Source organism: Seriola dumerili, unplaced genomic scaffold (assembly GCF_002260705.1).
Source record: "Seriola dumerili isolate Sdu_G_001 unplaced genomic scaffold, Sdu_1.0 BDQW01000052.1, whole genome shotgun sequence".
In the NCBI taxonomy this organism is placed as follows: Eukaryota; Metazoa; Chordata; class Actinopteri; order Carangiformes; family Carangidae; genus Seriola; species Seriola dumerili.
Window position 1 is genome coordinate 21,760,833 of NW_019174307.1, and position 20,804 is coordinate 21,781,636.

The following is a 20,804-nucleotide window of genomic DNA, read 5'->3' on the forward strand; positions in this document are numbered from 1 at the left end:
TTCACTAATATCCTGCCTGGTTTAGCTCTATGACATTCCTGAAATAAAATAACAAGCAGCTGAACTCTTTTACAACATTTATTTTTTGCTAACCAACTAACTCAGGTAGCTAACTTATCAGAATAATCCACGTTAGCTTGCAGTAACCGCCTGACGTGGTTGATGACCCGCTCTCTGTCACGGCAAATCGGCATAGTAGTTTTCTCCCTCTAGGAATACTGCCAGCTTTAGTCAGTTCCACTTCAAACTCTTGGATATCTTAAACGAATTATTTTTTTTTACTTTTCTCCAGACCTAACTGACTTTTTGTTGTACATTCGTCTGAGCTACTTGTTCTGCAGAAACCGTACGTTTTTTTCCCCCTTCCATTGTGACCTGCCGTTTGAACAGCGCGAGCTCGGTGGTGATGCATTCAAGGGACTTCTGTAAAATGTGAAACTATGATTAGCTTGCAGGCGATGCGTTTAAAGAAGACCATGCAATCCATAGAGAATAACCTTAGTTATATGTGGTTTAGCTATTATTCACATGATCTCTCATAAATGTAATTCTGTCTCATTTGGAAATTTTGGTAGGCTACCTTGGAAGTTTTAGTAGTGCCTTTATTGGTGAGTTCTCAGTACGTCTGACATTGATGAATGCCATTTGACTATTTTCAAACCTTGCAATTTCAGAGCCACATTGAATTAGTTAGTTTTATGCAAGTTTTGTTATAAAAGTGTGAAGAAATTTGTTTTTTGGAAGTAAAGTTAAGTTCATGGATAATTTTATAAATTTATTAATTAAATACAATTTTTTAAAGTCAGTGCTGCTTTGCCTGTATCGCCTTATGTAACATTGGTTTATTTATTCTTGTGTTTTCAACAAATTTACATTTGTATCTTATTCTTATTTAAGAATTTGGCTTGCTTTTTTTCAGATTCATTGATGTTGATACTGGCTGTGTTTCATTTTTAGCTCAGTTATTTTTACTCATTTTTAGTCAATTCTTTTTTCACTCTTTTTTAAGTGTGCAGCTGTTGAAAGGATATTGTCTTCCCCCTCCATCCATGTGGTGGCGGTAGGGTACATAATCAGTGTCTTTTTGGTTTTACTGTGTGAGTGATTTTTGGTTTGTGCACCAGCATGTGTTGGCCCTATGAGGTTTAACTGTACTTTTGTTACTTATCACAAGCTTTTATAATTCCGTACATGTGTCTGGTCTCTGTTGATTTTTATTTGTATGATTTCCTATTGGTTCTAAGAATTTTGTATTAAGATGTGAATGAAATAAATTAACACATCATATGCAGCAACGCACAATTATCTTTATTTGCAACCTTATCTGGTCTGAATGAACTTTCTGCTCGGTTACACTTGCTTTCTTTGAATTAGAAGTATCGCAAAAATTAAAGTATTCTTTTCAAAATTTTAACAACATAAAAAGCCCTTCTTGGTCTTTGCTCCATTTTATAAGACCTTTTGACCTCATGTGTTTTTTACTCGTAATCTGAGATCCTCAGTAGTCATGCAGTCACAGGCCCGAGGTAATGGAATAGTTTACCTGAAGATCTCAGGTTAGCTGACTTGGTGCACTTTTAAATCCCTTTTGGGCAGTATCTTATATTCTTCATATTGTAAATGTGTGATGTTCATTATTGCTTTTATTTGTGCAGGACCTTGTAACCTTGTTAAGAAATGTTTTATATATAGATTATTCTTCTTATTATCTTTTTCATTCTCCATGTAACCTAGGTCACATATTACACAGATCATGGGACTGTTGTCCTGTAACAAACTTAATTTTACCAAGACATAGATTTTTGCATCAACCATAAACTCTAACATCAAGTTCTGTTGTCATTTTGTGGATATAAAATAGTTACCTATGTGTTGTGATACAACTGGTACAAAACTGGGTTTTAGTGGACATACAGGTCTTTGTGTTGCCATAAAAATAAAATCAACAAGGTTTCCAGCAACAACTGCATTATTTTTTCAAAGACAAGACTCTGGCTTCAGTCACCCAATTAGAATAACTGTGATCAGATCACAAAGAATATGTGCAGTCAAAACCAAACAAGAATAGAGGCATATGGTTGTCTGATAGAGACAAAATTACATGGAATTTTGTATTTGATCAACATAAAATAATTTTGCACCATATATAAATTCAGTGTATTGAAGACAACATATGAATAACTTCCCTCTCTTTCTACATTAAATTGACCTCATGGGAGCCAGGCTGCAGTATCTGAAGTGTAACAATGTGTTTAATAGCTTTTCTAAACCAGGGGTAGAAAAAAACATAGATCACTGGGTTTAGACAGGAGTTGAAATACACCAGCCAAAGCTCTATGGCTGAAGATGTTGCCCCTACCATGTTGCTCTCAGCTGCAACAGTAAAACAATAATATGGACTGTTGCACAGAAGAAACACAGCTATAACGACACCAAGAGTCCTGGCTGCTTTGATCTCAGATTTCTTAGCTTTTACAGTCTGTGAACGCTGAAGTGTGACAGCTGCAATGTGAGAGCGCATGGCACGAGCCTGAGACACAGCCACCACAAATACTCTCATATACAAAAGTGTGATGATTAATATGGGGCCTAAAAAGGTCACAACAAGATCAACAGCTCCTTCAATATAACTAACAGCTAGTACACACTCTCCATAACAGGAGTTATACCTATTTGGTTGTTTTAAGAAATCCCTCAGTATCCAACTGCTATGCACAACAGAAAATACCCAACACAGATAAACACAGTATTGAACTCTTCTCAGAGTGACTTTGGTGGAGTAAAACATGGGGTCACAAATAGCAATGTAGCGGTCAATTGATATGAGGACCATGCTTCCTACTGAAACACTGACAACTAGGAAAGCGAAAAAGTAATGCAAAGCACATATAACGTCACCCAGGATCACACAGCCTTGGATGTGGAGAAGTAGAACTGGCATCTGCAGGAGACCCATAAGAAAGTCTGCAACAGCCAGGGAGAGGAGGAGGAGGTTTGTGGCGGTGTGGAGCTGCCTGAAATGAGAGAATATCAACACCTAAGACATTGTTATATATAGAAGTTGTAGAAATAAGTGTTATTAGCAGTTATAATACTAGCAGTATGAATTGCTCTTTAACACAGTTAAATGCAGAACAATATGACAGATTAGTTCCACGCAGATAGCAATTCAGTAGAATATGACATGTTGCAAATGTAAAAAAAGAAAAGGATAAATTAAAAATTTTCATTAGTAACCTAAATGTGACATTATGTTGCATAGTAGGAACCAAAAAATCAAACATTTTGTAAGCCATGCAGAGAAATATTATCTCTGCCTGAAGTGGGAGATAGAGATGATGACCAGCAGATTCAGAACCACAGTGAGCACAGTGATGAAGGACAGCAGACTGTAAATCAGTGTGGCCTCCAAGTGAGAACGCATCGTCTTCCTGCAGGAGGTGTTGAGTTGGGGAAAGCAGAGTTCATCTTCCTCCAGGGCCTCCATATTCAGAGAGAGAGGAGAAGCTGCTGAGCTCTGACAGCTCTCTGAGTAAAGCTCTTTGTCATACAGCTGATTTATCTCTTTCCTTCCTCCCCTCCCACATGATTATGTCATACTCTGGCCGCATCTATCTATCTATCTATCTATCTATCTATCTATCTATCTATCTATCTATCTATCTATCTATCTATCTATCTATCTATCTATCTATCTATCTATCTATCTATGCTACACCTATTGTACTATAATCTAGTTGTGTCAACAAAACTGGTGTCGCTCAGCCTTAACAACAAGATCTGACTAAGTTTGCATTATCATTATCAGCCACATAGAACTGGCTGGCACCATTACAGAGCTTCAGTGTAGAAGGGGCAAATAGTCTTCCCTTTTTCCCAGAAAACTACACATTGCTTTGTGAAATTGTATGTACTCTGAACCTTTGCACTACAAGCCTTAGGCAGGACAGCTCCTTTGAAAAGATCATACTGCCTGTAGAGGGAGCACCACTGCCACCTCTTGTGCTTTGCCATGCATTTTGGCATTGCGAAGTAATCAGACCCCTAATTCAGAAGCCCTTGCATACTGGACTACAGCCTTTATGCCAAATTACCAAACAGACAGCTTGGGGAAGTTTACCAAATTCATTGATAAATTATAATCACAGTAGACAAAGAAACAGATAAGACCAGTGCACAGGCGGACTAGCCAACAGGGACCACTGGTTCAAATCCTGGTTGGCCGGTGGACCGAAGTTTTTAAAGTTTTACTGACTCCATTAGTATCTTTTACGGCTCCATTAGTGTCATTCATTCTCACATGAAACCAAGTGTCGTTGTTTCAGTTATTCATGACGAGTTGACAACCTTAACCGCTAACCTTAAAGGGAACCTATTATGCTTTCCTGAGTTTCCCCTCCCTTATAGCACGTTCTATAGCTTTTTGTGCATGTAAATGGTCTACAGAGTCACAAGGATCAAAGTTTACACCAAAGGGAGTAACTGTTTAGGCAAAATCCAATTTTCTCCTTTGCATGAAATGCCTTGTTGGGGGTCAAGACATTAGTCAATACGTCTCTTGGTGCTGCCCACCTGCAAGCTTGGCACGTCCCCACACAAGGCATAGCACATAACTACTCATAATAAAGACTTTAGTTTTGTAGTGATGCTGAAAAGACACCATGTTCTCAATTGCCTGGAGAAATCTGCTTCATTTTTCCACGGCTCCCTCCACTGCTCTAAACATTACACTCTGAGCCCAGTACTTCAAGGAGAACTGCTTCAGAAACCGCGCACAATTATATGCTTCATTTTTGCAATGGTTATTTCTGTAGTTAATTCTTAATGTGGCAAAACAGGGGACTCAGCCTTTCAGTCTGCATTGTCATTGTGGATCTTGATGTTTAACCTCATTACCACGACCTGATCACATTAGTAAGAAGCAGCGTAGCAAAGATATAAATGCTTTAATGTCTGTCAGTATTGACATGGTGTACCTCATTAGCTCAAATAAATTATCCACAGTTTAAACGCTCAGTTAATTTTTCAGTAACTTTGCACACTAAAGTTTAATTAATTCAGATTGCTTCAGAGAGGGGAGGGGGGCCTTTAAGAGCCCTGAGATCTAACAGAGCGTTTCAGACGGAGGGTGAATAGAGTACAGTATAACATGTACAGAAGAAGAAAAATAATATCTTTTCAGAACATTAAAGCATGTAAATCTATTTTGGTCGACACCGAGAATGAAATGATCAACACTAAAAATGGCCATAGTAGTACCTCTTTAAGAAATTACAAATTACTTATTTTAACTCAAACCATGATCTTTTCCTAAACCTAACAAAGTAGTTTTTTTGCCTGAATCTAACTAAGTCATGACTGTTCTGTATGCTTAACCATGTGTTTATTATTATTATTATTATTGTAACCATGACGACAAAGGGGTGTAGGGGCACTATTTCAGGAGATGCGTATGTGGATTGTATCAGAGGGTGGGAGGGTCGGGACCTTTAGGTGTGTGGTGCCGTTGATCTGAGAATCATGAGAATAAACTGTTTTACCAGCAATTGTATAATATAATTGGCTTTCTTACTGCAGTCATTCAAACAGGATCACTTTAGTCAGATCACACAAATAAGCAGTCACAAAGAAAGAAAGAATGAAAGTTTCAGGTTGTCTGGATGAGAAAAATCTACATGTAAATTAATTTTCGCTCAAAATATGGAAGTTTTAGCCATATTTTCATTAATTCTCCAGACGTTGAGCCATGTAGATTCAGTGTATTAAAGACAACATGAGAATAATTTCCCATTCACAGAAAAATAAATGGTTTTAATCAATCCATCACTTTCTACATTAAATTGGCCTCACTGGAGCCAGGCTGCAGTATCTGAAGTGTAATAATGTGTTTAATAGCTTTTCTGAACCAGGGGTAGAAAAAAACATAGATCACAGGGTTTAGAGAGGAGTTGAAATACACCAGCCAAATCTCAATGGATGCTGATGATGCCCCTACCAAGGTGCTCTCAGCTGCAACAGCAAAACAATAATATGGACAGGAGCACAGAATAAACACAGCTATAACGACACCAAGAGTCCTGGCTGCTTTCATTTCAGATCTCTTACTTTTTTCAGTCTCTGAACGCTGAAGTTTGACAGCTGCTATGTGAGAGCGCATGGCACGAGCCTGAGACACAGCCACTAAAAATACTCTCAGATACAGAAGTGTAATGATTAAAATGGGGCCTAAAAAGGTCACAACAAGATCAACAATTCCTTCAGCATCAGAATTTATGACTACACACTCTCCATGACAGAGTTTATACTTCTCTGGTTGTTTTAAGAAATCCCTCAGTATCCAAGTGCTGTGCACAGCAGAAAATATCCAACACAGACAAACACAGTATCGAACTCTTCTCAGAGTGACTTTGGTGTTGTAAAACATGGGGTCACAAATTGCCATGTAGCGGTCAATTGATATGAGGACCATGCTTCCTACTGAAACACTGACAACGAGGTAACCTAAAAAGTGATTCACAGCACATATAAAATCACCAAGGATCCAGCAGCCTCGGAAGAGGAGGATTTCAGCTGGCATCTGCAGGAGGCCCACAAGGAAGTCTGTGACTGCCAGAGAGAGGAGGAGGAGGTTGGTGGTGGTGTGGAGCTGCCTGAAATGAGAGAATATCAACAATGAAAACACTGTTACCTAAATAACCTAAAAGAGACATTATGTTTCATAGCTGCAACCAAAAAACAGACATTTTGTAAGCCATGCAGAGAAATATTATCTCTGCCTGAAGTGGGAGATAGAGATGATGACTAGCAGGTTCAGAAACACAGTGAGCAGAGTGATGAAGGACAGCAGACTGTAAATGAGCATGGCCTCAGAGTGAGAATGCATCGTCTTCCTGCAGGAGTTGTTGAGTTGGGAAAAGCAGAGTTCATCTTCTTCCAGGGCCTCCATATTCAGAGAGAGAGGAGAAGCTGCTGAGCTCTGACAGCTCTCTGAGTAAAGCTCTATGTCATACAGCTGATTTATCTCTTTCCTTCCTCCCCTCCCACATGATTATGTCATACTCTGGCCATATCTATCTATCTATCTATCTATCTATCTATCTATCTATCTATCTATCTATCTATCTATCTATCTATCTATCTATCTATCTATCTATCTATGCTACACCTATTGTACTATAATCTAGTATCCTTGCGTTGCCCGACCTTTTGTCACTCAGTTTTAAACAACAAGATCAAACTAGGTTTGTAATATCAAACAGTTCACAACTCCCAAACTGAGTTACCTGTAAACAATGTTTACTGTAGCAACATGATTAAAACAAAGGTCAAACAAAAATCACACAAAGCTGGCCTGCTGAGGACTGCTGAAACATTTTCCAACACTTTTCTGTCTGATTTTCATAAAGAACGCTTCCATTGATGAAGCCCACCACTGTTACAGAGGGGCAAATAATCTTCCCTTTTTCCCTGAATTGCAGCTTAGAGTCTTCTTAAGTTAGTTTCTGCAAGCTTTGCACACCTGGATTTAGGCAGTTTATTCTATTCTGTCTGGCAAATCCACTCAAGGACAGTTAGACACATGTCCCGAAGCCACTACCAAGGTTTTCTTGGGTGTATGCTTCGGGTCATGCTGAAAGGTGAAAAGTCACCCAAGTTTAAGATAGCGTGCATTGTAGAGTAGTTTTCTTCAAGGACCTCTCTGTGTTTGGTTGCATTCATCCTTCCCTTGATTCTTACAGTCTCCCTGTCCCTGCCACTGAGAACCACCCCATAGCATAATGCTGCCAGGTCAGCACCCAGCGCTCATTCCTTTTGTCAAGCCAGGAGACAACTGACAGAGGCCAGCAGCAGGAAATATCTTCTTACTGCTGGAAAGGCATGGGAAAGGTGGGTTGAGTTGGGCGAGCAGCTAATCTTCCTTCAAGAGATAATGCCAACAAGGAGGGAAGACAAGGAGCACATGAGTTCAAGCTGCTCAAGTATTCGAAACTGGCAGCAGAGTGCAAAGAAGCGGGCTGGACAGCATCTACCGAGTAGAAGTTGGATGCAGAGGTTTTGCGGGCAAATCTGCAATCCAACACCTCAACACTCCACCAGGAGATGTACTGGGCAGGGGGTGAAACATCAGTGAACGGTGGCTGTAGCTGACAACCCTGCAGCTGACCCAGTGTGCACTGGTGTAGGAGCGGCTAATTTTAATAAATTTGCAAAAAGATTTTTTTTAAATGAAATTCATTTAAAATTGTATCTACAACACAAAGAAATGTTCAAAAAGTGAAGGGGTCTGAGTATTTTTATGTCAGCAGTGTGAACAGGAGTGGGCTGAGTTCACAGCTCTGAGAGGTGCCAGTACTCAGAGCGGTAGTATTAGAGGTGTGGGTGCCAATTTGGTCTGACTGTGGCATACGAGTGAGGATGTTACAGGCAGTTCAGTGCGAGCCTCTCCTTTAGAATTGACACCCTGCACTGCATTGTCATTGAGAAACCCTCCATCAACCATGTCAGTGATGACGCAAAAAGGTAAAGATCAATTTATTGCTTATTATAATGTAAACCATTGAGTGTCTGTGACATGATGAATATTTAATGAATGAACAAGGGAGTGGTTGCGGACACAATCAATGAGTACACTGTTTTAGTCATGCTCCATCATCAGTGGCTCATTCATATACTAGCTGATGACCAGTCAGAAAACTTTTAACATCCAGTCACATTTTCTAAATACTATGTACAACTGTTTATTATGCTGAGGGTTTAGTGGAAGGAAGACAGAATCAATAGGTGGTGATTAATGACCAATAACATTAGATCGTTTTCATTCACCTTGAAACCCAGGGGACATCAGACAGATTGTGGGGCTGTTGCAAACATAACATGTTGTAAGATATTTATTTTGTATCAATTAACTTTGACATCAAATCCTGTTCTCCTTCTTTATATTCATGTAAAGATATTTTGGTACAGCTGGTGTAACTGGTTAAAATGTGGCTCCAAAAGTATCCCCATATTTTAGGATTGAAATAGGTAACAAGGATTTTATTGATACAGCCTCTCATATTCATAATTCTTATGGGTCCTGAAATGTATCAATACTTTTGTTGATTTGATTTGATTAATACACGAAAAAACAAAACAATTCACAACAAAATTTATATTAATTTATTCAAAAGAACAAAGCACTTTCTCAATCAGCTAAAGCAAGTCATGATGCAAGTGCACCTGTTACCATGAAAATAAAATTTCAAAAAGTTTTATACATTCATTTGTACAGTCATCTTGTCCATGGTTTTAGTTATTTTCCAGACTTTGGGATGTGTAGATTCAGTGTATTAGACAGTATTAATCAATGTATCAGTCAATCCATCACAGTCTCTTTCTACATTAAATTGGCCTCACTGGAGCCAGGCTGCAGAATCTGAAGTGTAACAATGTGTTTAATAGATTTTCTGAACCAGGGGTAGAAAAAAACATAGATCACAGGGTTTAGACAGGAGTTGAAATACAACAACCAAATGTCAATGGCTGAAGAAGTTGCCCCGACCAAATCGCTCACAGCTGCAACAGCAAAAAAATAATATGGACAGGAGCACAGAATAAAGACAACTACTACGACACCGAGAGTCCTGGCTGCTTTCATTTCAGATTTCTTAGCTTTCACAGTCTCTGAACGCTGAAGTGTGACAGCTGCAACGTGAGAGCGCATCGCACGAGCCTGAGACACAGCCACCAGAAATACTCTCATATACAGAAGTATAATGATTAAAATGGGGCCTAAAAAGGTCACAAGAAGATCAACAATTTCTTCAGCATAATTACTTATGAATAAACATTCTCCATAACAGGAGTCATCCCTGTTTGATTGCTTAAAGTAATCCCTGAGTATCCAAGTGCTGTGCACAGCAGAAAATATCCAACACAGACAAACACAGTATTGAACTCTTCTCAGAGTGACTTTGGTGTTGTAGAACATGGGGTCACAAATTGCCATATAGCGGTCAATTGATATGAGCACCATGTTTCCTACTGAAACACTGACAATGAGGTAACCTAAAAAGTAATTCACAACACATATAAAATCACCAAAGATCCAGCAGCCTTGGAAGAGGAGGATGTCAGATGGCATCTGCAGGAAGCCCACAAGGAAGTCTGCGACAGCCAGAGAGAGGAGGAGGAGGTTTGTGGAAGTGTGGAGCTGCCTGAAATGAGAGAATATCAACACAAACACACTGTTAGATATAGCAGTTGTATAAAAACTGAAGTTAACTGTTACAATTCTAAATGTATGAACTGTATTGTAACAACACGAATAAATAAATAACATCATTACATCTGTAAAAGCATTCTCAAATAAAGCCTAAACAGGAAAAATATAATTTCAATGTATTATTGATATCATATCATCATCATGCAGTAGCCTGATATGTGACAAATCATTACTAATCATTTTTAGTCTCACTTTTGCTGGCTATATCAAAAGCACCACAATCACAGTTATGATTCCTTAGCCTCAAAGCCATTTCTTCATGTATCTAACTGTAAACTGTAAATCAAAAATGTTTTCATTAGTAACCTAAATGAGACATTATGTTGCATAGATGGAACCAAAATATAAACATTTTGTAAGCCATGCAGAGAAGTTGGTATCTCTGCCTGAAGTGGGAGATAGAGATGATGACCAGCAGGTTCAGAACCACAATGACCACAGTGATGCAGCACAGCAGGCTGAGAAAGAGCGTGGCCACCCAGTGAGAGTTCATTGTCTTCCTGCAGGAGGTGTTGAGCTGGGAAAAGCAGAGTTCATCTTCTTCCAGGGCCTCCATATTCAGAGAGAGAGGAGGAGCTGCTGAGCTCTGACAGCTCTCTGAGTAAAGCTCTATGTCATACAGCTGATTTATCTCTTTCCTTCCTCCCCTCCCACATTCAAATTTGATTTTGATTTTAATTCTATTCAGACGGCTGACTATGTCATACTTTGGCTGTATCTAACTACCTGTAGACAAAGTTAACTGTAACTACACGATCAAAACAAAGTTCAAATAAAAAGATTTGAAACAAACATGGAGGTGGTCTACTCAGGACCTCTAAAACATTTTCCAACATCCTCTTGTCTGATTTTCATAGTGAAAACTTTCATGAATAAAGCCCACCACACAGCTAGTGGCTGGTGCCAACATAGTGTTTCAGTGTTGCAGTGGCAAAAGCAAGATTTCTTTTCTGATGGTTTAATATTTTATCTTGTGCTTTTGAAACTTTTGGGGAGAAGCAGCTGATGTTCCACTCCATCCACATCTTAATGTAGGATTACACCTGCTGCGCCTGTAGCACTGGTGTCAACATCATTTCCTGCCCAGCACAGACTGAAATAATATTGTGCTCGAGTGCCTGATGCCACTACTCCCTGTACTGCTAAAGATGCTGGAGTTGCCTCTCCTCCAGAGCCTGTTGCCACTCACTACCCTGGTGTTAATGCCTCTTCCTTGGGCAAAGACTAAAACCCTGGTCAGCTCCACACCATACCATCATGAAAACTGTTATCTAGTCATTGCTCATGGCAGGAGAGGGAGGTGGGCCTCCTGTACACCTATTCATTTTAACATTCAGTTGGAGAACAAGTAGGACATCCTTGACCTTCAGGACTTCCCCCTCTGGCTGCAGAATCCCAGTTCCCTCCATCTCCCTGGCCATGGCATAGATCCCACATCAGCTCACGGTTCCGCTTGACTCTTCCACCAGTTGTAACTGGATGCTCCTCCTGCAGCTTGTCACTACACAATGTTCTTTCCAGGAGCGCTGCCAGGATCTCCAGCCACAGACCACAGCACAGAGACAGCACTCCTTACAGCAGTGAATGGTCTGCTGGTTGCTTAGAACTGTTAAGTTGTTTTAGGTCCAAGTGCTGCGTTAGTTAGCTAAACTGTAACTTAAGGTTAAAGTTAGAAACTACCTCATATTAGTTAGCTAAACTGTAACTTAAGGTTAAAGTTAGAAACTAGCTAATATTAGCTAGCTACATTGTAACTTAAGGTTAAACTCAGAAACTAGCTCATATCAGTTAGCTAAACTTTAACTTAAGACCAAAGTTACAAACTAATTAACATTAGTTGGTTAAACTGTAACTTAAAACTAAAGTTAGAAACTAGCTAACATTAGTTAGCTAAACTGTAACTTAAGGCTAAAGTTAGAAGCTAGCTAACATAAGTTAGCTAAACTGTAACTACTTATAATAAAGACTATTCTTTAGTCTTGTAGTGATGCTGAAAAGACACCATGTTCTCAATTGCCTGGAGAAATCCGCTTCATTTTTCCACGGCTCCCTCCACTGCTCTAAACATTACACTCTGAGCCCAGTACTTCAAGGAGAACTGCTTCAGAAACCGCGCACAATTATATGCTTCATTTTTGCAATGGTTATTTCTGTAGTTAATTCTTAATGTGGCAAAACAGGGGACTCAGCCTTTCAGTCTGCATTGTCATTGTGGATCTTGATGTTTAACCTCATTACCACGACCTGATCACATTAGTAAGAGACAGCGTAGCAAAGATATAAATGCTTTAATGTCTGTCAGTATTGACATGGTGTACCTCATTAGCTCAAATAAATTATCCACAGTTTAAACGCTCAGTTAATTTTTCAGTAACTTTGCACACTAAAGTTTAATTAATTCAGATTGCTTCAGAGAGGGGAGGGGGGCCTTTAAGAGCCCTGAGATCTAACAGAGCGTTTCAGACGGAGGGTGAATAGAGTACAGTATAACATGTACAGAAGAAGAAAAATAATATCTTTTCAGAACATTAAAGCATGTAAATCTATTTTAGTCAACACCAAGAATGAAATGATGAACACTAAAAATGGCCATAGTAGTACCTCTTTAAGAAATTACTTATTTTAACCATGATCTTTTCCTAAACCTAACAAAGTAGTTTTTTTTGCCTGAATCTAACTAACTCATGACTGTTCTGTATGCTTAACCATGTGTTTATTATTGTAACCATGACGACAAAGGGGTGTAGGGGCACTATTTCAGGAGATGCGTATGTGGATTGTATCAGAGGGTGGGAGGGTCGGGACCTTTAGGTGTGTGGTGCCGTTGATCTGAGAATCATGAGAATAAACTGTTTTACCAGCAATTGTATAATATAATTGGCTTTCTTACTGCAGTCATTCAAACAGGATCACTTTAGTCAGATCACACAAATAAGCAGTCACAAAGAAAGAAAGAATGAAAGTTTCAGGTTGTCTGGATGAGAAAAATCTACATGTAAATTAATTTTCGCTCAAAATATGGAAGTTTTAGCCATATTTTCATTAATTCTCCAGACGTTGAGCCATGTAGATTCAGTGTATTAAAGACAACATGAGAATAATTTCCCATTCACAGAAAAATAAATGGTTTTAATCAATCCATCACTTTCTACATTAAATTGGCCTCACTGGAGCCAGGCTGCAGTATCTGAAGTGTAATAATGTGTTTAATAGCTTTTCTGAACCAGGGGTAGAAAAAAACATAGATCACAGGGTTTAGAGAGGAGTTGAAATACAATAGCCAACTCTCAATGGCTAAAGATGACACTCCAACAAAGTTGTTCACAGCTGCAATAGCAAAACAATAATATGGACAGGAGCACAGAATAAACACAGCTATAACGACACCAAGAGTCCTGGCTGCTTTCATTTCAGATCTCTTACTTTTTTCAGTCTCTGAACGCTGAAGTTTGACAGCTGCTATGTGAGAGCGCATGGCACGAGCCTGAGACACAGCCACTAAAAATACTCTCAGATACAGAAGTGTAATGATTAAAATGGGGCCTAAAAAGGTCACAACAAGATCAACAATTCCTTCAGCATCAGAATTTATGACTACACACTCTCCATGACAGAGTTTATACTTCTCTGGTTGTTTTAAGAAATCCCTCAGTATCCAAGTGCTGTGCACAGCAGAAAATATCCAACACAGACAAACACATAGTTGAACTCTTCTCAGAGTGACTTTGGTGGAGTAAAACATGGGGTCACAAATTGCCATATAGCGGTCAATTGATATGAGCACCATGTTTCCTACTGAAACACTGAGAATAAGGTAAGCTATAAAATAAATCACAGCACATATAAAATCACCAAGGATCCAGCAGCCTCGGAAGAGGAGGATTTCAGCTGGCATCTGCAGGAGACCAACAAGGAAGTCTGTGACTGCCAGAGAGAGGAGGAGGAGGTTGGTGGTGGTGTGGAGCTGCCTGAAATGAGAGAATATCAACAATGAAAACACTGTTACCTAAATAACCTAAAAGAGACATTATGTTTCATAGCTGCAACCAAAAAACAGACATTTTGTAAGCCATGCAGAGAAATATTATCTCTGCCTGAAGTGGGAGATAGAGATGATGACTAGCAGGTTCAGAAACACAGTGAGCAGAGTGATGAAGGACAGCAGACTGTAAATGAGCATGGCCTCAGAGTGAGAATGCATCGTCTTCCTGCAGGAGTTGTTGAGTTGGGAAAAGCAGAGTTCAGCTTCTTCCAGGGCCTCCATATTCAGAGAGAGAGGAGAAGCTGCTGAGCTCTGACAGCTCTCTGAGTAAAGCTCTATGTCAAACAGCTGATTTATCTCTTTCCTTCCTCCCCTCCCACATGAGTATGTCATACTCTGGCCATATCTATCTATCTATCTATCTATCTATCTATATCTATCTATCTATCTATCTATCTATGCTAAACCTATTGTGCTATAGTCTAGTATCCTTGTGTTGCCCGACCTTTTGTCACTCAGTCTTAAACAACAAGATCAAACTAGGTTTGTAATATCAAACAGTTCACAACTCCCAAACTGAGTTACCTGTAAACAATGTTTACTGTAGCAACATGATAAAAACAAAGGTCAAATAAAAAGACACAACAACTGCTTTTCGTAACGAACACTTCCATCGATGAAGCCCACCACTGTTACAGAGCTTCAGTTTCGTAGGGGCAAATAATCTTCCCTTTTTCCCAGAATTGCAGCTTAGAGTCTTCTTAAGTTAGTTTCTGCAAGCTTTGCACACCTGGATTTAGGCAGTTTATTCTATTCTGTCTGGCAAATCCACTCAAGGACAGTTAGACACATGTCCCGAAGCCACTACCAAGGTTTTCTTGGGTGTATGCTTCGGGTCATGCTGAAAGGTGAAAAGTCACCCAAGTTTAAGATAGCGTGCATTGTAGAGTAGTTTTCTTCAAGGACCTCTCTGTGTTTGGTTGCATTCATCCTTCCCTTGATTCTTACAGTCTCCCTGTCCCTGCCACTGAGAACCACCCCATAGCATAATGCTGCCAGGTCAGCACCCAGCGCTCATTCCTTTTGTCAAGCCAGGAGACAACTGACAGAGGCCAGCAGCAGGAAATATCTTCTTACTGCTGGAAAGGCATGGGAAAGGTGGGTTGAGTTGGGCGAGCAGCTAATCTTCCTTCAAGAGATAATGCCAACAAGGAGGGAAGACAAGGAGCACATGAGTTCAAGCTGCTCAAGTATTCGAAACTGGCAGCAGAGTGCAAAGAAGCGGGCTGGACAGCATCTACCGAGTAGAAGTTGGATGCAGAGGTTTTGCGGGCAAATCTGCAATCCAACACCTCAACACTCCACCAGGAGATGTACTGGGCAGGGGGTGAAACATCAGTGAACGGTGGCTGTAGCTGACAACCCTGCAGCTGACCCAGTGTGCACTGGTGTAGGAGCGGCTAATTTTAATAAATTTGCAAAAAGATTTTTTTTAAATGAAATTCATTTAAAATTGTATCTACAACACAAAGAAATGTTCAAAAAGTGAAGGGGTCTGAGTATTTTTATGTCAGCAGTGTGAACAGGAGTGGGCTGAGTTCACAGCTCTGAGAGGTGCCAGTACTCAGAGCGGTAGTATTAGAGGTGTGGGTGCCAATTTGGTCTGACTGTGGCATACGAGTGAGGATGTTACAGGCAGTTCAGTGCGAGCCTCTCCTTTAGAATTGACACCCTGCACTGCATTGTCATTGAGAAACCCTCCATCAACCATGTCAGTGATGACGCAAAAAGGTAAAGATCAATTTATTGCTTATTATAATGTAAACCATTGAGTGTCTGTGACATGATGAATATTGAATGAATGAACAAGGGAGTGGTTGCGGACACAATCAATGAGTACACTGTTTTAGTCATGCTCCATCATCAGTGGCTCATTCATATACTAGCTGATGACCAGTCAGAAAACTATTAACATCCAGTCACATTTTCTAAATACTATGTACAACTGTTTATTATGCTGAGGGTTTAGTGGAAGGAAGACAGAATCAATAGGTGGTGATTAATGACCAATAACATTAGATTGTTTTCATTTACCTTGAAACCCAGGGGACATCAGACAGATTGTGGGGCTGTTGCAAACATAACATGTTGTAAGATATTTATTTTGTATCAATTAACTTTGACATCAAATCCTGTTCTCCTTCTTTATATTCATGTAAAGATATTTTGGTACAGCTGGTGTAACTGGTTAAAATGTGGCTCCACAAGTATCCCCATATTTTAGGATTGAAATAGGTAACAAGGATTTTATTGATACAGCCTCTCATATTCATAATTCTTATGGGTCCTGAAATGTATCAATACTTTTGTTGATTTGATTTGATTAATATACAAAAAACAATTCAAGACAAAATTTATATTAATTTATTCAAAAGAACAAAGCACTTTCTCAATCAGCTAAAGCAAGTCATGATGCAAGTGCACCTGTTACCATGAAAATAAAATTTCAAAAAGTTTTATACATTCATTTGTACAGTCATCTTGTCCATGGTTTTAGTTATTTTCCAGACTTTGTGCTGTGTAGATTCAGTGTATTAGACAGTATTAATCAATGTATCAGTCAATCCATCACAGTCTCTTTCTACATTAAATTGGCCTCACTGGAGCCAGGCTGCAGAATCTGAAGTGTAACAATGTGTTTAATAGATTTTCTGAACCAGGGGTAGAAAAAAACATAGATCACAGGGTTTAGACAGGAGTTAAAATACAACAGCCAAATGTCAAAGGCTGTAGATGATGCGTCAATCGAGTTACTCACGGCTGCTATAGCAACACAATAATATGGACAGGAGCACAGAATAAAGACAACTACTACGACACCAAGAGTCCTGGCTGCTTTCATCTCAGATCTCTTAGCTTTCACAGTCTCTGAACGCTGAAGTGTGACAGTTGTAACATGAGAGCGCATGGCACGAGCCTGAGACACAGCCACTAAAAATACTCTCAGATACAGAAGTGTAATGATTAAAATGGGGCCTAAAAAGGTCACAAGAAGATCAACAATTTCTTCAGCATAATTACTTATGAATAAACATTCTCCATAACAGAAGTTATACAGGTGCGGCTTTGTGAGGAAATCCCTCAGTATCCAAGTGCTGTGAACAGCAGAAAATATCCAACACAGACAAACACATAGTTGAACTCTTCTCAGAGTGACTTTGGTGTTGTAAAACATGGGGTCACAAATTGCCATATAGCGGTCAATTGATATGAGCACCATGTTTCCTACTGAAACACTGACAATGAGGTAACTTAAAAAAAAAATCACACCACACATAATGTCACCAAGGATCCAGCAGCCTTGGAAGACAAGGATTGCGGCTGGCATTTGCAGGAGGCCCACGAGGAAGTCTGCAACAGCCAGAGAGAGGAGGAAGAGATTGGCTGAGGTGTGGAGCTGCCTGAAATGAGAGAATATTCAACACAAACACACTGTTAGATGTAGAAGTTTTATAAATAAGTGAAGTTAATAGTTACAATTCTAAATGTATGAACTGTATTGTAACAACATGAATAAATACATCACAGCATTACAACTGTAAAGGCATTTTCAAATAAAGCCTAAACAGGAAAATATAATTTCAATGTATTATTGATATCATATCATCATCATGCAGTAGCCTGATATGTGACAAATCATTACTAATCCTTTTTAGTCTCACTTTTGCTGGCTATATCAAAAGCACCACAATCACAGTTAGTTAATCAAAGTTGCCTTTCTCAAAGTCATTTCTTACTGTAACCTGTAAATCAAAAATGTTTTCATTAGTAACCTAAATGAGACATTATGTTGCATAGATGGAACCAAAATATAAACATTTTGTAGGCCATGCAGAGAAGTTGGTATCTCTGCCTGAAGTGGGAGATAGAGATGATGACCAGCAGGTTCAGAACCACAGTGAGCAGAGTGATGCAGCACAGCAGGCTGAGAATGAGAGTGGCCCCTCCATGATAGTTCATTGTCTTCCTGCAGGACTTGTTGAGCTGGGGAAAGCAGAGTTCAGCTTCTTCCAGGGCCTCCATATTCAGAGAGAGAGGAGAAGCTGCTGAGCTTTGACAGCTCTGAGTAAAGCTCTTTGTCATACATCTGATTTATCTCTTTCCTTCCTCCCCTCCCATATTCATATTTTAAATATTCAGACGGCTGACTATGTCATACTTTGTATGTATCCAACTACCTGTAGACAAAGTTTACTGTAACTACACGATCAAGCATGGAGGTGGTCTACTCAGGACTGCAAAAACACTATCCAATATCTCCTTGTCTGATTTTCATAATAAAAACCTTCATCAATAAAGCATACATGGTGAGTGGCTGGTGCCAACATAGTGTTTCAGTGTTGCAGTGGCAAAAGCAAGATTTCTTTTCTGATGGTTTAATATTTTGTCTGATGTTTTTGAAACTTTGGGGGAGAAGTAGCTGATGGTCCACTCCATCCACATACGTACTGCTAAAGATACTCGAGTTGCTCGAGTTGCCCCCCCCCCATGTTTGCATCGGACTGGAAGCCCTTCTGCCGGTGGAGTTCTCGCCACCTTTGAATCGATTCCCCAATATAAATGCGGGTCTTCATTCGTTCCTTCTCCATTTCTCTCCTCCTCGCCATATATTCATCCAAATGTTTTTCCTTTGGTCGTGTCCGTGCCTCGGCCATTTCCCAAAATTTATTGTTGAGTCGTTAGACCTAGTTCACAGCGCCGTCCAGCTATCTACTCTCAGATACTCACGCTACTCTATCAACTCTGCTCACTGCCCCCCCCCCCACACTCCCTCAGCCATTTCCCAAAATATATCGTTGAGTCGTTAGACCTAGTTCACAGGGCCGTCCAGCTATCCACTCTCAGATACTCACACTATTCTAGCGGATCAAGGGGAGATGCCTATGATTTGAGACAAAAATAAAATCACGCTGAAACCACGCAGGAATGCATAGTGCACCTTTAAGGCTCACGTTAGAAACTAGCTAATATTAATTAGGTACATTGTAACTTAATGCTAACGTTACGAACTGACTAATATTAGTTAGCTAAACTGTAACTTAAAGCTAAAGTTAGAAACCATCTAATATTAGTTAGCTACATTGTAAGTTAAGGCTAATGTTACAAACTAGCTAATATAAGCTAGCTACATTGTAACTTAAGGCTTAAGTTAGAAACTAGCTAACATTAGTGATAATCAGTAGATACTTGACACAATCTAATTCAGAAACTCTAAAGGTCAGAAAGTGAAGTGTATTAAACAAGCTAAATAGTTAGCTACTGCTACTTACATTTACTTACAGTCTTTACTTACAGCCACAACCTGAGGTCTTCAACCAAAGCTTTGTTAACTGTTCATCAATCTCAGTTGAAGACCAAGTGTGACCGGGCCTTTTCTGTTGAGGCCCCAATTCCTTAGAACAACCTCCGTGAGGAGATTAGACTTATGATCTCCTTACCCTCTTTGAAATCCCTCGTAAAGACACAGTTTTATAGGTGTGCTTCTTCAGGGATTGCTTGAGGTCTGAATTAATTCTTACTTCTTAAATCTACTGTTAGATTACGTTTTTCTCCTGATTCTTATTTCATAGATTATTTTATTTTAATTGTTTAATAATGTTCTACCTCATTTTAACTGTACCACATTGTTGCACTTTTCCCTTTTTATCTCCTACCCAATGTTGTAAAACCCAACCTCTACCTCGCTTCCGTAGGAAGGAGGGTGGTCTGGTGAGACACTCACTCAACCTAATCAGAGAACCAGGGTTATATTCATAACCTTAATTTTTTCTTTCATAGCATTCGTTTCGTGTCTCACTATGGGAGAGATACTGACTCTTGGATTGCCCTGAGGCAGAAAACCTGGGCTCTTCCACTGGCGAAGAGCTAGTGAGCAGTCTGTGGAAACACTCACCCGTTGATCATCGCGGTGAGGATCTAGATCTAGAGAGGCCACCCAACGCTGGATGCCTCTCATATACACATGCCCCAGTAGTATGGCTACTACAGAGGAGGCCATAAGACAACAACCTCTGACATTGTTTGAGGGTAACCACGTTGCCCCTGTGAAACAACGCTAGATCCGAGAGAGTCCAGAATGAGCCCAATGAAAGTAATGCTGAGTAGGCTCCATCCTGCTCTTTTTGGTATTTATCTGAAAACCCAGGTTCACTAGGTGTTGTATTTCCATGTAAGGTATTGCTACCTTTATTAGCAAAAAGTGTTGCTACTTTTTGTGTCAGGGAATATTGCTGTTTCCTATGGTGAAAGTATTGCTACTTGATGCAACCGTACAACACTCGAATCGGTGGACAGTTTAGCTAAGCACCTAACAGCACAGTTGTCAAAGGCTTCTGTAACAATTGAGAGGAGGTTTTTGAATGACAACAGACGCTATGTCAGCCTAATGTATAGGAGGAGGGTCCCATCCCCTACTGACATAGACATCACTAAGGCCCAGCAATTAGGGCTGGTGTAATGTTATTTGTGCTTCCGATGAGGTCACGCAGGAGGCGCTCC

General features: G+C 39.8%; 4 protein-coding genes across 4 annotated transcripts; all 4 read right to left on the reverse strand.

The window, feature by feature from the left end:
* Window positions 1–2,194: 2,194 nt before the first annotated feature.
* Window positions 2,195–3,487, reverse strand: LOC111218710 (trace amine-associated receptor 13c-like). The gene is made up of 2 exons (XM_022741125.1): window positions 3,318–3,487; window positions 2,195–3,014 (listed from the first exon to the last, which is right to left on the reverse strand). The coding sequence occupies exons 1-2, from the start codon at window positions 3,485–3,487 to the stop codon at window positions 2,195–2,197; spliced, it is 990 nt and encodes a 329-aa protein (XP_022596846.1).
* A 2,343-nt stretch (window positions 3,488–5,830) lies between these two features.
* Window positions 5,831–6,946, reverse strand: LOC111218804 (trace amine-associated receptor 13c-like). Its single transcript, XM_022741280.1, has 2 exons — window positions 6,777–6,946; window positions 5,831–6,650 (listed from the first exon to the last, which is right to left on the reverse strand). Exons 1-2 carry the CDS (start codon window positions 6,944–6,946, stop codon window positions 5,831–5,833), a joined length of 990 nt encoding a protein of 329 aa, XP_022597001.1.
* Window positions 6,947–9,376: 2,430 nt separating this feature from the next.
* Window positions 9,377–10,820, reverse strand: LOC111218763 (trace amine-associated receptor 9-like). Its single transcript, XM_022741212.1, has 2 exons — window positions 10,651–10,820; window positions 9,377–10,196 (listed from the first exon to the last, which is right to left on the reverse strand). The coding sequence occupies exons 1-2, from the start codon at window positions 10,818–10,820 to the stop codon at window positions 9,377–9,379; spliced, it is 990 nt and encodes a 329-aa protein (XP_022596933.1).
* A 2,592-nt stretch (window positions 10,821–13,412) lies between these two features.
* LOC111218808 (trace amine-associated receptor 13c-like) lies at window positions 13,413–14,528 on the reverse strand. The gene is made up of 2 exons (XM_022741285.1): window positions 14,359–14,528; window positions 13,413–14,232 (listed from the first exon to the last, which is right to left on the reverse strand). Exons 1-2 carry the CDS (start codon window positions 14,526–14,528, stop codon window positions 13,413–13,415), a joined length of 990 nt encoding a protein of 329 aa, XP_022597006.1.
* Between the last annotated feature and the right edge of the window lie 6,276 nt (window positions 14,529–20,804).